The following is a 16,184-nucleotide window of genomic DNA, read 5'->3' on the forward strand; positions in this document are numbered from 1 at the left end:
CATGTCACAATTCGATCCAATAATCCTTCATTTCTGTATCGATTCAACAAGGCAACACAAGTTTCAACACGCGTTTTTTTATGCAGATCATGATTTGGATGAGGCACCCACCTATTTTTCATATTTTTTTATTTTATTGATTTGACGCAAATGAGTCAATATTGTTGGTAAGGTAACGTTAACCCATACCGCTAATTTCTGGGTAGTTTGGCTCGGATCGGCTTCCACCATCTCTTTCAATTCATTGTTATTCACATGTGTGAGTGGTCTTCCACGTGGTTCGTTCTTCAAGCCGAAATTTTCATCACGAAATCGTTTAAACTGAAATTGCACGGTGCGTTCATTAGCACTACTCTTTCCAAACGCAACATTGATATTGCGAGCTGCTTCTGCAGCATTAGTTCAGCGTCGGAACTCGTATTAAAAAATCACATGAATTTTCGAAGTAGGTATCCATCTCTCTTGTTTATGCTGAATAAAAAACACGTGTGACACTCGGGGACTGCCGCGGTAAAGCTATTGTATAGCATGTATCAACTCATGCAATTATAATTAGACAATAATAATTTAATATAAAACAAAAATAAAATAAGATCACGATAAATTTATAAAAAAAATAACTGTCCCCTTCACACTCATAAGCTAGACCGCGCTAGAGAGAGATGGGCAGACTTTTCATGATGCGCGTGCAGTGCGACGTCACGCCGCGCGCTTATTCACAAACACTACACAAACGCAACGTGTGAATGTATTGAACGCGAGCTACATGGTAAGCGGAGTGAGGGGTGTTAGGCTTTAATTTCGTTACGGAAATATCTTGATTCGGTCGCCGCGCTCAAAGCCCGTGATAAAAGCTAAGCAATACAGCTTAAAAAAACAACTGAATGACTATAATCGAATTTTGCACATTTTTTAAAAAAAGAACCTCATAGCCCTTTGAAAAAAGTTTCACTTAAAAATCTCAAACCATGAAGGTTCTATATCAATTCGAACTAATATACCTATTACAATAGAACGGCAATTTCATAATTTAACCCTACTATGCCCCCCTCGTAGGCCGCTCAGGCCGACTCACGGCGTTCGATGATGACGAAAAAGCAGAGCTGCTGGCCGATACATTGCAAACTCAGTGCACGCCCAGCACTCAATCCGTGGACCCTGTTCATGTAGAATTAGTAGACAGTGAGGTAGAACGCAGAGTCTCCTTGCCACCCTCGGATGAGTTACCACCCGTTACCCCGATGGTAGTTAAAGACTTGATCAAAGACCTACGTCCTCGCAAGGCTCCCGGTTCCGACGGTATATCCAACCGGTTAACCGGTTAACTTCTACCCGTCCAACTCATCGTGATGTTGGCATCTATTTTCAATGCCGCTATGGCGAACTGTATCTTTCCCGCGGTGTGGAAAGAAGCGGACGTTATCAGCATACATAAACCCGGTAAACCAAAAAATCATCCGACGAGCTACCGCCCGATCAGCCTCCTCATGTCTCTAGGCAAACTGTATGAGCGTCTGCTCTACAAACGCCTCAGAGACTTCGTCTCATCCAAGGGCATTCTCATCGATGAACAATTCGGATTCCGTACAAATCACTCATGCGTTCAACAGGTGCACCGCCTCACGGAGCACATTCTTGTGGGGCTTAATCGACCAAAACCGTTATACACGGGAGCTCTCTTCTTCGACGTCGCAAAAGCGTTCGACAAAGTCTGGCACAACGGTTTGATTTTCAAACTATTCAACATGGGTGTGCCGGATAGTCTCGTGCTCATCATACGGGACTTCTTGTCGAACCGCTCCTTTCGATATCGAGTCGAGGGATCCCGCTCCTCCCCACGACCTCTCACAGCTGGAGTCCCGCAAGGCTCTGTCCTCTCACCCCTCCTATTTAGCTTATTCGTTAACGATATTCCCCGGTCGCCGCCGACCCATGTAGCTTTATTCGCCGACGACACGACTGTTTACTATTCCAGTAGAAACAAGTCCCTAATCGCGAAGAAGCTTCAGAGCGCAGCCCTAGCCCTAGGACAGTGGTTCCGAAAATGGCGCATAGACATCAACCCAGCGAAAAGTACTGCGGTGCTATTTCAGAGGGGAAGCTCCACACGGATTTCCTCCCGGATTAGGAGGAGGAATCTCACACCCCCGATTATTCTCTTTAGTCAATCCATACCCTGGGCCAGGAAGGTCAAGTATCTGGGCGTTACCCTGGATGCATCGATGACATTCCGCCCGCATATAAAATCAGTCCGTGACCGTGCCGCGTTTATTCTCGGTAGACTCTACCCCATGATCTGTAAGCGGAGTAAAATGTCCCTTCGGAACAAGGTGACACTTTACAAAACTTGCATAAGGCCCGTCATGACTTACGCGAGTGTGGTGTTCGCTCACGCGGCCCGCACACACATAGACACCCTTCAATCTCTACAATCCCGCTTTTGCAGGTTAGCCGTCGGAGCTCCGTGGTTCGTGAGGAACGTTGACCTACACGACGACCTGGGCCTCGAATCTATACAGAAATATATGAAGTCAGTGTCGGAACGGTACTTCGAAAAGGCTATGGGTCATGATAAACGCCTTATCGTAGCTGCCGCTGACTACTCCCCGAATCCTGATCATGCAGGAGCCAGTCACCGTCGACGCCCTAGACACGTCCTTACGGATCCATCAGATCCAATAACCTTTGCACTAGACGCCTTCAGCTCTAGGAGCAGGCTTAGGGACCTCGGTAACCGTACTCGTCGAACTCGACAAAGAGTTCGCCGTGCAACCTAATCCATGAATCAGCTCGCTGAGTTTCTCGCCGGATCTTCTCAGCGGGTCGCGATTCCGATCCGGTAGTAGATTCATTCGCGAAGCAGCTACTCTTGAGTTGTTAGGTCTCCTTCGGAGGCGCTCGGGTAGCTGTTAGCAAATCCAACCCCTCCTGGCCGAGCCTTTGCTCACCCACCTGTCCTGGTGAAACTGGAAAGGCCTCCGGGCCACCAGTAATCCTTCAATCACAAAAAAAAAAAAAAAATTAACCCTATTATATATATGTATATATAAAAGACCGAGCTGTATCGTATGACACTTTTGTCTTTCCAGTTGGAAAAATAAAAATAATACTACTGTGTAATAAGCTGTAAGCTGTGTAAGAATTTTTGGCAGGAACGCGAAGAGTAAAGTTGTGTGATTTGTTTTATTTTGTCTATTTAGTGCTTCTTTAAGTTTAAATGCATAATAGCGGTGGTTTATTAACTGTTTAATATCTGTGAAAGTGCACAAATTTGGAAAAATACAACAAAGCTGCTGGACATAACTTCTCGGGATCCTCCAAAAAGTCCACTGAAAAAATTTCAGTAAATGACCACGATTATACTAAGATTATATTTCAGCCTATATCATCTCATCTCATCTCATTTTATTTCATTTCATTTCCATATTTCATATTAATCAGTTAATTTCACTTCATATTATCAGTTTTCAATTAAATAATTTATATATAAAAGATAAGGCGGTATGGTAAAACACTTTTGCCTTTCTAGTTGGAAAATTAAAACTACTACTACTATAAACTGTCATAGCTGTCAAAAGTCACTGATTATACAAAAAAAACATCGAAACTTTTCAATTAATATCTAAAAAGTGAAATTCTTATTATAACTGAACGAAGATCTCGGGATACACTGTTATTTATTTTATATTGTAATGTAAAAGTGTAATTCAGTAAAATTCATACATACGAAAGTAAGTACATTTGTGCAAAATGAGGCAATGAACATTCTATACATTGCTAGAAACATTTGTGACCCGGTTTATCGTCGCGTTGTGGAAATTAATCTGAATATCTTTCCATCTCCGATTTTGTATTCAATAATTAAATATATGTTTGATATTTCATTTTGATTGTGAACATCAAAACCAATAAAATGGAAATGTAAAAATGATGATAAATTTGAAACTATTAAAAACTCTTAAGGTAAATTAAAATACAGCTAAACCATTAGTAAATTTGTAGTCTCAAGTATAAATGAGTTTTAATATGAATAAATCATCACTTTCATCTATTTGATGTATGTAATATTCAGAATGATTTTAAGTAGTTGATGGAACTCATGTGTTATCTTGAGACATGAGGTATTAAACCAAATTAAGTATTATAATGGCTGTCTCTACCCTTCAAAGTGGAACAAATGATTGCTTAAGAGCTGTTAATGCCAAGGTGGTCGTACCCACCGATATGAGCTTACATTACGTCCTACTAGTTGACAAGATCAGATTAAATCAGAAATATCAACGTTGCACAAAACCTACTTCTAATCTTACAATATTTTAATACTTTTCTTTGTTTATAACTAACAAACTAATACTAAATTTATCTTAATTTGCATTGTAACTTCTACTTGCATTAAATTAATCTTCAACTTGGCATGTTGTCAACTATTCTACATGTTCCTGTGATAATTATACACAATTCGAGATTAGCTTTATTTAAATTCATGTGTCAAAGGTTCAAGAGATATTCACAATGGGATCTTGTTTTGAATTCAAATGAAAATCTGTTGCTACTTTCAAAAATAGAATATATTATATGAACAAATTTACGTCAAAAAAACTTGTAACATTTTAAATTCTCACTCTATTCAAGATGTTGGTCAGAAACCTAACAAGATCACTGTGGAGCACCTTAAGAGTCGAGAAAAGATTTTTGGCTTCAGAACCTGTGAAGCCTGCTACTCTAGATAAGGATGGTCTGGAACTAGCCCAGGTGAGATAACTGCATGTCTAATTAATGTTGATAAAAAAAACAATAAATTATTAATTAAACAAGTTCTAATTAATCAGTACAAAAACTTAGTAAGTACTTACTACTGCGACTGCGTACTAGTTAACTATGCCTTAATGCATCAATTAACTTAATGACTAAAGTAATTACGAAGTATAGTAAAAAAAATTGTATTCCGTTTTTAATTCAAACATACATATTTATAAATCAGTATATGACCAGATAATAGAACAAGCTGTTTTTATTAATAATTTCAAAACATTTATGTTTTGTAGCCTGCACATTATTTGCATATCTACGCTTGAAAGGCAAACGTGACTAAGCGACAATGCGTGAACATTACAGTAGATTAATTTAAAGTTGAAATACCTGAAAACAAAATTTATTTTAACGAATCTAGCTGTAGTAGAATCTAGCTAGTAGCTGTAGGATTGAAATAATTTTAATAGATTTAGAAATTATTTTTTTTTGCACATCGCATATGGTTATTGCCTATCATTTATGTACAAAGCAGTTATTGTCGCTTAGTCACGTTTGCCTTTCAAGCGTCGATATGAATTTAGCTTCATATTTTGCACTTGGTAATGAATGGTCACAGCTGCTCATGGACATTAACAATACCAACATATTTCACCTACCGCTAATAATGTCATAAAACAGCATTTAAAGAGAATATCTCATTACGCTTAACACTGAAGAGAAAATAGCTCCTCAATCAAACAACAAGGAAATACAGTATTATTATCCTTTCAGGCAGAAGCTTTAGATAAAGATATTTGCCTGCTAGTTGATGAAAAGGACAACTTCATAGGAACGGCTACAAAGAGAGAATGTCATAAAGTAGGACCTGATGGCGATGTGCTACTCCATAGAGCATTCAGTGTTTTCCTCTTCAACAAGAGAGGTGATATGTTCCTTCAGAGGAGATCAAGCCAAAAAGTAAATTGTTGCAGTATTATGTAGAACTTTACTAATGACAATAAATAACTATGTTATCATATTTTATAACTCGAGATCTCCACTAATTATATGTGTATTATTGAATATATTTAAAATATCTTTTCCCACATTAAAAGTAATTCAATGTGAATCCATTCTATCCATTTCATAATGTTCAACTTTAAAATATTCTTAAATACAATTAATTCCATTCTCAATCAAAAAAATGAATCAGGTAACATATCCCGATTACTACACGAATGCTTGCTGCAGCCATCCACTGTACATAGATGAGAAGCCCGAGGAAATCATAACGGCAGCCAGACGTAGGATGAACCATGAACTGGGAATCCCACTAGATCAGGTAATTAATCATAAAGTATTCTAAGAAGAGATGTCTGGACAATTCACAAACCATTTTAATAGCTTATCCAGAAGTACAAACATAAATGAATATTCCTATTCCAAGCCCTGAGCGCTCATTAATAAAGTAACCAAATTATTGTTGGTAACTAGGTAAGCCTGCCTGAGTAGCTACTCTATCAAAATACGATTGAAACCTCATGTCTTAAGACGTCCACTTCGTAATTAGTGTGAACTACAGTAACCCTAATAAAAAAAGGAAAGTCAGTTTGTGAATTTTCTTTTAACAGTTAGTTAAAATTGAAGTTGACACTTAATAATCAAGGATAAAATTTATCTCATTTTCAATTCATTAGTCTACTTTCAGGCAATTGAGCAGAACAATTGCCCTACACTTCGGCACTTAGAATCTTTTGTGTCATTTATGACAGTTGACACTGTCAATCCTACTTTGAGAAATTATAAGTACCTATTACGTAAGCTTTTAATTTAATTTCCAAGTTGGACCCGGAACTGTTTACGTTCATGACCCGCGTGCACTATCACGACCCGGGTGATGGAGTGTGGGGCGAACACGAGATCGACCACATACTGTTCTTCCAAAGCGACGTTAAGGTTAAGCCGAACTCGGACGAGATCTCAGAGTATTGTTTCGTGCCCAAAGCAGAGTTTAATTCGTGAGTACAACGTTTCGTACACTTTAATTAGTAACTTCTTAATACCCCAAAATTAAGACTACCTGCCTATATGAAACACATTCATTTTTTTTTATATCTGTAATGCTATTTGAAAGATATATATAATACTTTTAGTTTAATCTGTAAAATATAGCATTGAATAGCGTCGACTAATAAAATGAAAAGAAATACTTAAGTTATAAACGGTTTTTTTCATTTAATGCCAGGCACAGTGTGCTTAGTGCGAGTTTTTTAACGTTCTCGATAGCATAAAAGTTAACTCAAATTTGTATGCAGTTGAAAAAGCGACAAATGTTCCAACTCCATACAAATCTGAGTTAGCTTTTAAGCTATCGTGAACGTTAAAAAAGTCGCACTAAGCACACAGATCTCATTATACTCGTCACGCAAAGCCTTTAATCATACAAATTCACGTATAGTAACCGGCAAACTTCGTGAGCAAATGACCTTGACTGCGCAGAACCGAATTTTAGATCACTTTGGTGGTGAGGGTGAGGCGCGACGGCAGGGGACATCGTATCGAGCGCGTTATTGGTAGATCAGTCGAACCTTGCGCCCCGCACCGCACCCTCGTTCCGCTTGCTCCTAAAAGTACGCTTGCGTACAGTAAAAAGTCTATCGTTATTAATCGTTAAGTTATTTGTTATAATTGCTTGTTGACTTTGTTGCCATTGCTATATGTTGAGTGTTTGTTGATTTTTTATAAAAAATACACTATGGCGTAGTATTCAAAAGAAAGGGTAGAAAATTTGTGTACGACGTATATTGCTTCATTATAAAACAGAAGAAGAATGATATGGAAAAAGTAAAACAGACTTCGGAAGCAAGAAAAACATCAGTGAGTACTGCTAGGTGCATTATTAACGAAGCTAAAGACTCTGGCTTGCTCGCCGTATTTTGGACTCTGGGTAAGAAAAGATCAGGGAAGAAGAAAGTTACCGGAATGGATAGTTTCGTTCGATCTGTAATAAAAAGATGTAATCATAATAACTACATAACAAGCAGCGAAACTCCGTATCGTAGAAAGGCTTCGAAAAATTTAAAGAAGATATAAATTTTAATGGCTCGGAATGAAGAATGATGGAGAAAAAAAAAGCAGAAAGTAATCGGAAGCTGGTAATTGAAAAAAGTTACATTCGATTACTACGAATCGAATATCTTCAAAAAATTATTAATTATAGACAAAAAAGAAGACCGAACCGACCGAGTTGTAAACTACACCGATGAGCCCTATGTCGACTCATCACAATGATAGCGACTCGGGTGATGAAAACATTGATGATGATGCTGGTCAAGATTATGATAACGAAAAAAAAAATACAAATACCAGCTTCGCTTCAACTGAACCAAGACCTGGCAACAGCTCTAGTTTTGACTTAATAGAAGGAATATCTGTTTTACCCCAAGATTAAATTATTACAATTATTAACCTATAATAAATACATAATATGTTGATTTTAATAATTTAATAGCATTATGACGCAGAGTAAATATTGTTTTTGCACGTGAGTGTACCATGCGCGAACTTACCCCCACTACGTCGACAAATGCTCAAGAAGTTTGCCGGCTATTATATTAAAGAGTAACCTAACTTTTTCCGTCTACCTTCTTTCTTTTTATAAAAATCACTACATAGTATAAAACGCTTTCTCTGTCCCTATATCCCTATGTATGCTTAAATCTTTAAAACTACGCAACGGATGATGCGGTTTTTTTTAATAGATAGAGTGATTGAAGAGGATGGTTTATACGTATAATAACATCCATTAAATAGTGGAGAAATCAATAATAAATTACAGTTTCCGAAGCGAAGCGAGGACGGGTCGCTAGTTAAAAATAAATTGACTTGTCTAGATTGTAAGCTATGTGAATTACAGGTTCCTTCCAACATTGGAGGGTCCGATAACGCCGTGGTTCAACATGATCCGCCGCCACCGATTAAAGCTCTGGTGGGACAACTTGCACCGCATCAAAGAGCTCGCCGAACCGGAGAAAATACAAAAATTCGTTGATAAAAAATAACGTAAGTCTAAAGTAAAAATTATGAGTGTAACAATGGTAGGTAAGTCGGAAACGTGGGTGCCGAGGAATTTGAAGAATAGGTTTTTAATATTATTTCAGCTGAACACATGAATTTTGTGTTTTTTAAAGTCCTTGTTTCCTCCAAAACTTTTTTTTTTCAATAATGTGTTAACCCTTTCTGCCGTGTAGGTCATCGGTGCCCTCCGCAGAGAACTAAAGTAACTATGTCGATTTCTGTTACAAATGCGCCTAGATTGCCTTAATTGGCCTTCTTTTGTTTTTAATGTATATATTTTAGTCTCTTAGAAATAGATTCATACTCAGTATCTTCGTATTCATCTTTCCCAGAGTCTATTAGATACTCAGACGTCTTAGTAACAGAAATCGAAATAATTACCTTAGTGCGCCACGTAGGGAACCAGTGATTTACTCAGCAGTCAAAGCGTTAAGAACCTAACATATGTGTTTTCTGAATGTCTGACAACGGAAAAAATATGTGTGGTTTTTGTATATTCAGAAAGTTCTGGAATGCCGGACAGATGTACTTTTCAAAAATGCCGAACAGACTTCATTACTTGTTCTAGTATCGGTCTATAGGGAAATGCGTTGATTTCAATAATTATATTATGTTTGGATGGAAAACGACACGTCGACACCCGCGTTTCCTACTAAGAGTAATAAGTAATATAGATTTTGTATCAGTGTTTTAGCAAGTGTACCCTTTTAAAACTAAATATAATTTAACACCAATGTACGGATCCATTCTATATGAGTAGACAAGGTATGTCATGTGACCGGGAGGAAAAAGGTTTATGAAATAAAAAAAACGATATTTTCGGCAGGCAGCGGCTTGGCTCTGCCCTTGGCATTGCTGAAGTCCATGGGCTTTTTTTTTCCATTATTACCGTAGATTGGAGGTAATCGGGACCCTTTCCAAATCCAATACAAAATTTTAAATGTTTTTCTTAGGGTAATACCAATAAAATTGAATTTAAAATGGTTCCGGAGACCTAATTTTTTATATACGATGCGTTATTATACATAGTTCATTACAAAATATACACAAAAACTGAAAAAACTAGCTTGACCAGATTCACCTTGGCTTTGGGGTGAATTAGGTTACGTATGGGGACAATAAAGTTTTTTTATAGGGCTGGCACTATTTAGTTGTTAGGTATATACCTAACTTTAGGTAATTAACTTTTGTAGTTGTACTTGTAGTAATTAAATTTAATATCTTTAATGAGTTACGAAACCTTGATGACTAAATTAATCTATTACTAAATAAAAATAATTTTCAGTTCAACAAAGTTAGATCTAACAACTCGACAAAAGTATTGTGACATCCCAGATTTGGCCCTATTCTAACTCTAGTCTCTATTCCCCCCGATCTACGGTACTTCTAGTTATCTTACACCACTATTTAGGTATAATACATTGTCACATGTATACATAAATAGTATGTTAGAAAAAGAAATGCTGTGGTTGGATTATATATAGTTGTTTTTTCAACCGTGAGGACTGCATCATTGATATTTGCAAACACTGACACAAAACCTCGTTTGGGATGGATAGTCTGCAGCTGCCCAGAGGCCTTTCCGGTTTCACCACCCTGTCTCGTTTTATATTATTTATCTTATATATAGTCTTGTAAACTCTGCATTTATTTAGTTTGAATATTATATTATAGCGAATATTTACTATGCGTTTCTGAGTTTTGTTATACTAAATACAAAATAATTCATGTAAACTATTTATAAATAAATTGTTATTCATTGTAATGCTAAATTATTTCCTATTATTTTATAGGTGAAGACCATCCACATTAATGACGAAGTTATTGAAAGTCTGGGTGCTTAATAAAACTAATATTTAACACAGTTTTTTTTAATTACATAATACTAGCGACCCGCCCTCGCTTCGCTTCGGAAACTGTAATTTATTATTGATTTCTCCACTATTTAATGGATGTTATTATACATATAAACCTTCCTCTTCAATCACTCTATCTATTAAAAAAAACCGCATCAAAATCCGTTGCGTAGTTTTAAAGATTTAAGCACACATAGGGATATAGGGACAGAGAAAGCGACTTGGCTTTATACTATGTAGCGATGTAATAATTAGTATTTATTTCCAAAACAACTGGTACATATTGAGGGGTGAAAAGCTATTTGGTTTAAGCGACACTTTTGAAACTTTACAAGAGAACCATTTAAAGGATTTTTTTAAATTTGAAAAGAAAATACCATAACAAAAAAAAACTTAATAGAAGTTCAATTAAAAACATCGAATTGTTGATGCTAATACCAAATAGAACGGACCTTTAATTACAAAGATAAATTAAATTTATGTAATGAAATAAATGTAATTAAAATTAACCAAACAGCCTTTTATCGATTATATCACTTTTTTTCGAAATCGTTACCCATGCCATTATAACTAGGGCATTGTAGGGATTGACAAGCGAACGTTCTTGAAAATAATTGTTGATACGAATTGGACAAGGTTAGCAAAGTTCGTTTTTTTTTTCAGTTAAAATATTAGAATACAATTATCGGTTAACACAATTTTTTTTTATTGCTTAGGCTGGTGGACGAGCTCACGGCCCAAGTGTTAAATGGTTACCGGAGCCCATAAACATCTACAACTCATATGCCGCTTTTTTTTATGCCAACATATAACTATACTTGAGACCTTAGAACCTATATCTCAAGGTGGGTGGCGCATTTACGTTGCAGATGTCTATGGGCTCCAGTAACCACTTAACACCAGGTGGGCTGTGAGCTCGTCCACCGATCTAAGTCTTAAAAATTAAAAAAAATAAACCTAACTTCATATATAACTTCTAAGGTCTCAGTATAGTTAATATTTCGAAATACGACACACATTATTCACATATAGGCTTCAGCATTTCATCGGAGCTGTTCTCAGATTTTGACGACTGTATCAGTTTCCTCGTAGTGCTATATGACGTGATCCACTGTAGAGTACGCGCTTGCCGAGGCTTCCTCTTACGAAACAACTTTCTTTTGACCGATAACTTAGGCAGCTCAGTGTCAGTGGTCGAACGGAGTAAGTATGCTTGGCACGTGATTTTGTTACCGACGTGCAATCCGTTTCTGTACGCAGTGTGAAGATAACGAACCGCTATCACTTGTAAAATCTGAATGAAAGTAAAAAAATAATTTATCCAGTTCAATTTACCATCAATATATAATACAATAATTGTTTTGAAAACAGTTATTCGGTAAGAATGTAAGAGAAAAGTTGTTATTATTATTAGTACCTAAAAAGTTTGGAGGATCTTATTTAATAACAATATTCCCGACAATTTATTTACTAGTTTAGTACTAATGTAGTCACTCCCGATCTTCTGTCTGATCGACATTGAAAAAACAGCTGTCTCGTCTTTATTTTTTTGACAAATTTAGACAGGACGATAATACCGAACCATGCGAGCACGCTACATATCTTACCCGTCTTAATTTACTGGTGGTAAGGTATAATTTACTAAAACGTACTAATTACTCGCACTCTCTCTGCAGTTCCTCTTTCTGCAGCGATGCATTCAACTGTGAATTACTAACATATAGCCTCAATCTTCCCAAAAAATATATATATTATGTACTTAACAAAAACTTACAAATTCTATTTCACGTTTTTTTTTTATTGCTTACATGGGTGGACGGGCTCACAGCCCACCTGGTGTTAAGTGGTTACTGGAGCCCATAGACATCTACAAAGTAAATGCGCCACCCATCTTGAGATATAAGTTCTAACGTCTCAAGTATAGTTACATCGGCTGCCCCACCCTTCAAACCGAAACGCATTACTGCTTCACGGCAGAAATAGGCATAGCACGTCCATTACAAACGAAAAAATACGAAGCAAATAATTCAACTTTAAACTAATATAGTGTGTTAAGATATAAATCTCGACTACATAAATTACCATTGCCATAATTATAAGTGACATTACGGCGTTGAATCTCCAGGACACTGACATCATTTCGCTAATTAATTTTTCTTCACAACCAGCTTGCCATATAGTTAGTTGTTTCTAGAAAATAGATCCAGATTATGTTAAAGTCAATTACCAACACACTATGTGGGTTAAATTTTGTACTTTATTTTCAAAATAGACTGAAAAGTAGATAGGTACTAAATTTTGTACCTCAATTATTTTCAAAATAGACTCAAGTGAATACACGATATTTGTTTGCCGCTAGGGGCGCTGTTCCAACTTTATACAAATTTGAATTAACGGTTACGCGATTGAGAAGTTAAAAAACTCACATTAGGCACACTCAATGCATTTCATTACTCATAAAACGCGTAGCTACCACATATGTGGATACTGCATCCGTAATATCTGATCAAAGTTTGCAGTGCCAACTCAAGATAAACGCTAAAAGAAGAAAATTTCAATAATAAGAAATACCAACGTACTTTGGGATTATATTTATAAATGGTACCCTCTTGCATCACCCCATGATGAATACAAGGATACAATTCATCCGTCGAACAACAACTATACGGTACGTTATCCGCAATAAATTTATGATTAATGCTGAAATATAAAAATTACGATCACAAGAAAATCATGCAACAACATATTATTATAACAGAGTGCCCTTATTTTTTTAATTGAATTTTAGATTTTGTAATGAAAATACATTCGCTAACATTTTATTTCGTTCCGTGTTTTCCTCATTCATAAACCAAGGGATATAAAACCATTCCTGATAGTTTACACGGCCGCAGCAATGGAAGCGAGTTTGTAGTCGATCAATGGCGACTTTGGAAGGTAGATGACTTGAATACCTAAACATTGCTTTCGTTATCCCTCCCTTGATATTAGCTGTAATTATTTATGAAATAAATTATTATTTACTTACACAATAAGTAGTGATTTTATACACTAACGCTAATTTAATTAATAAAATAATCCCCGTCCGATTTCCCTTAGCTGCAGAGGAAAAAAAGTGTAAGTGGATGTTGTGACGATAATTAATAACATGTTCCTTATATGACCCATCTGTAGGATTTGATGTAGCTTGACAAAGTCAGGGTTGCTAACTGAGAAGTCTGGTTAGTCGTTACCCGCCTACAGCCGATCCTGTGTGCTTAGTGCGAGTTCCTTAACGTTCTCGATAGCGTAAAAGTTAAGCCAATTTTGTATGCAGTTGGAACAGCGCCCCTAGTGGCAAACGTACGCAAGCGATCCCATTCCATACAAATATGAGCTAACTTTTACGCTATCGAGAACGTTAAAAAACTCGCACTAAGCACACTCGTTCTCGACGGGGTACGGTAGCGAGGAAAGGAGCGTCTCGCCTCGGCCACGCGTACTTCGATAGGGCTGTCTCATGTCTCATTCGGGCACGGGTGCTGAGCTACAGGGGTTTTAGTCAGGTTGATTCCAAATACAACGGTTCACGACCCCATATAAATTAAAAATAAAAAGTTCGACTACCTAAAAAACATAAATAAAACAGCTTTTACGGTTTATTCCTGTATTTTTAATGGGTTTATATTATTCCAGACGGTCCGAAATCTTTGGTTTTCTTGGTCTCACAGACGACAACGCGACGGTCGTAAAATAATAAAACAACATCAAAAAAGACCAGTTTAAACCGTAAAAGTAGTTTTAAATATAAGAAAGCCTGTTTTACGTAATTTTATTACTAATAAACTTGAAGAATTTATTTTAAATAAATAAAAATGAAATTAAATAAACTTATTAGGTAAATTGTGTTTCCATCGGTCCTTGACAAGTGTGCCATAATACCTATAATTTAATCCGGCATTTTAAAGTGGATGTTACTCACGTTCAAACATTCCATTACATGCATTCGTACACGTGTTTTTTTATACATACATACAAAGTGAATCAAATAGAATAACAGAAATTCTATCATGTTACTTAGGTGTTTTAATTTGATTAATTACCCCTGATTATGGTTGATTGTAGACCAGAGTAAAAAATGATAGCAAGAAATAAAATAACCATGATAATAAGCGCCCAAACATAATAAAACAATCCGTTTACGACATTGTATTCTTTTTTCGATAGTCCAGCTTTGAACAGCTGATATAAGCCATACAACTGCAGCAAGATTGCTTAAGTTATAATGTGAAATACAAAAAGTTAAGCTTAGTATATGATACTTTGGATAGCCGGATATCTTATTGAACGAAATAGTTTTATTTTTCGATAAATAGTATAGTTTTATAAGGAAATGAAGAATCATTATGCAAATGAATCTTTATTAAAAATGTTTTTATTTTATTGCTTAGATACATACATCTACAACGTAAATGCCGCCACCCAAATTGAGATATGAGTTCTAAGGTCTGGGTTGTAACAGTACAACGCCTGTCCCGCCTTTCAAACCGGAACGCATTACTGCTTCACAGCAGAAATAGGCGGGGCGGTCGTACCTACCCGTGCAGACTCGCAAGACGTCTTACCACAACTAATTACGCAAATTATAATTTTGCGGGTTTGATTTTTATTTCACGATGCTATTCCTTCACCTTGGAAATCAGTCGTAACTATTTGTTAATTAAGTACATATTTCATTAGAAAAATTGGTACCCTCCTGCTGCTCTAACCTCTAAATGTAAAAGCTCTAACTTCATTCATCACACTAGTTTTAATGTCAAAAGATTCTTGTGTTTTCTGTGCAGAAATTTCAGACCAAAATTATAGTAGTAAATTTTGACATCCTTAATTACTATACCTCTATAACGACAGCCATTATAGATCCACATCCTATAATAACTGGAATGGCATTACCATCTGGCCAACAAATAAGGTCTAATAAAGTACCTTCTTCGCTTCTAATGCTTTCTGAAGTATTGACAAGCCAAATTAGGTAAAATATTACTATAGGCATACAAGCCATGAGGAACAATCTTAGATTATTAAATGATGACCATGTTAAATACATTTTCGATGTGAATTATAAAAATTTACTTCTAGCGTAATGTTCGTCTTTTTGATTAATGTTATTATGACTTGATTAAAATCTTTTAAGACTATTTTATGGTCTCCAAGCCCTTGACAGTTATATTGACAAAGCGAATGAATGAAGTCCATAAACTGTTCGCAGAGATCTGTGAATTTATAACTAAATTAAAGCAAACCAAGAGTATTGTTCAATTAAGTTTAGTCCCATTTTTATTAAGTTTCAAATTGTTTATTTTCCTTTGCCACTTCTTTTGTTTGCTTTTTAATATTAAACACTAAATCTTCCATCGACAAATAAAATGTCTACTTCCTTAAGTAGGAAGTAGCATTTCAACATTCCAAATTATTAAAAAACTTCATCGAATGTTAAAACTTGACGAAACTTATTCAAAATAAAATGTATGATTAAATTCT

The 16,184-nt window shown here is 36.1% G+C and overlaps 2 protein-coding genes across 3 annotated transcripts; one reads left to right on the plus strand and one right to left on the minus strand.

Moving 5' to 3' along the window:
* The first annotated feature begins 3,561 nt into the window (after positions 1 to 3,561).
* On the plus strand, positions 3,562 to 10,670 carry Idi (Isopentenyl-diphosphate delta isomerase). 2 transcript variants are annotated; one of them, XM_028178106.2, is made up of 7 exons: positions 3,565 to 3,731; positions 4,633 to 4,752; positions 5,524 to 5,709; positions 5,945 to 6,073; positions 6,574 to 6,749; positions 8,648 to 8,793; positions 10,602 to 10,670. In XM_028178106.2, exons 2-6 carry the CDS (start codon positions 4,633 to 4,635, stop codon positions 8,790 to 8,792), a joined length of 756 nt encoding a protein of 251 aa, XP_028033907.1. In that variant the 5' UTR covers positions 3,565 to 3,731; the 3' UTR covers position 8,793; positions 10,602 to 10,670. The 2 variants fall into 2 exon arrangements, with proteins under 2 accessions (XP_028033906.1, XP_028033907.1); XM_028178105.2 differs by lacking the exon at positions 10,602 to 10,670 and having other exon boundaries at positions 3,562 to 3,731; positions 8,648 to 10,580.
* An 878-nt stretch (positions 10,671 to 11,548) lies between these two features.
* On the minus strand, positions 11,549 to 15,753 carry LOC114245734 (RDS/peripherin-like protein xRDS35). Its single transcript, XM_028177997.2, has 6 exons — positions 15,541 to 15,753; positions 14,747 to 14,903; positions 13,481 to 13,655; positions 13,244 to 13,364; positions 12,747 to 12,854; positions 11,549 to 11,958 (listed from the first exon to the last, which is right to left on the minus strand). The coding sequence occupies exons 1-6, from the start codon at positions 15,748 to 15,750 to the stop codon at positions 11,683 to 11,685; spliced, it is 1,047 nt and encodes a 348-aa protein (XP_028033798.2). The 5' UTR covers positions 15,751 to 15,753; the 3' UTR covers positions 11,549 to 11,682.
* Positions 15,754 to 16,184: the final 431 nt, after the last annotated feature.

The sequence above is a fragment of the Bombyx mandarina genome, chromosome 25, assembly GCF_030267445.1.
Source record: "Bombyx mandarina strain Sakado chromosome 25, ASM3026744v2".
Lineage (NCBI taxonomy): Eukaryota > Metazoa > Arthropoda > Insecta > Lepidoptera > Bombycidae > Bombyx > Bombyx mandarina.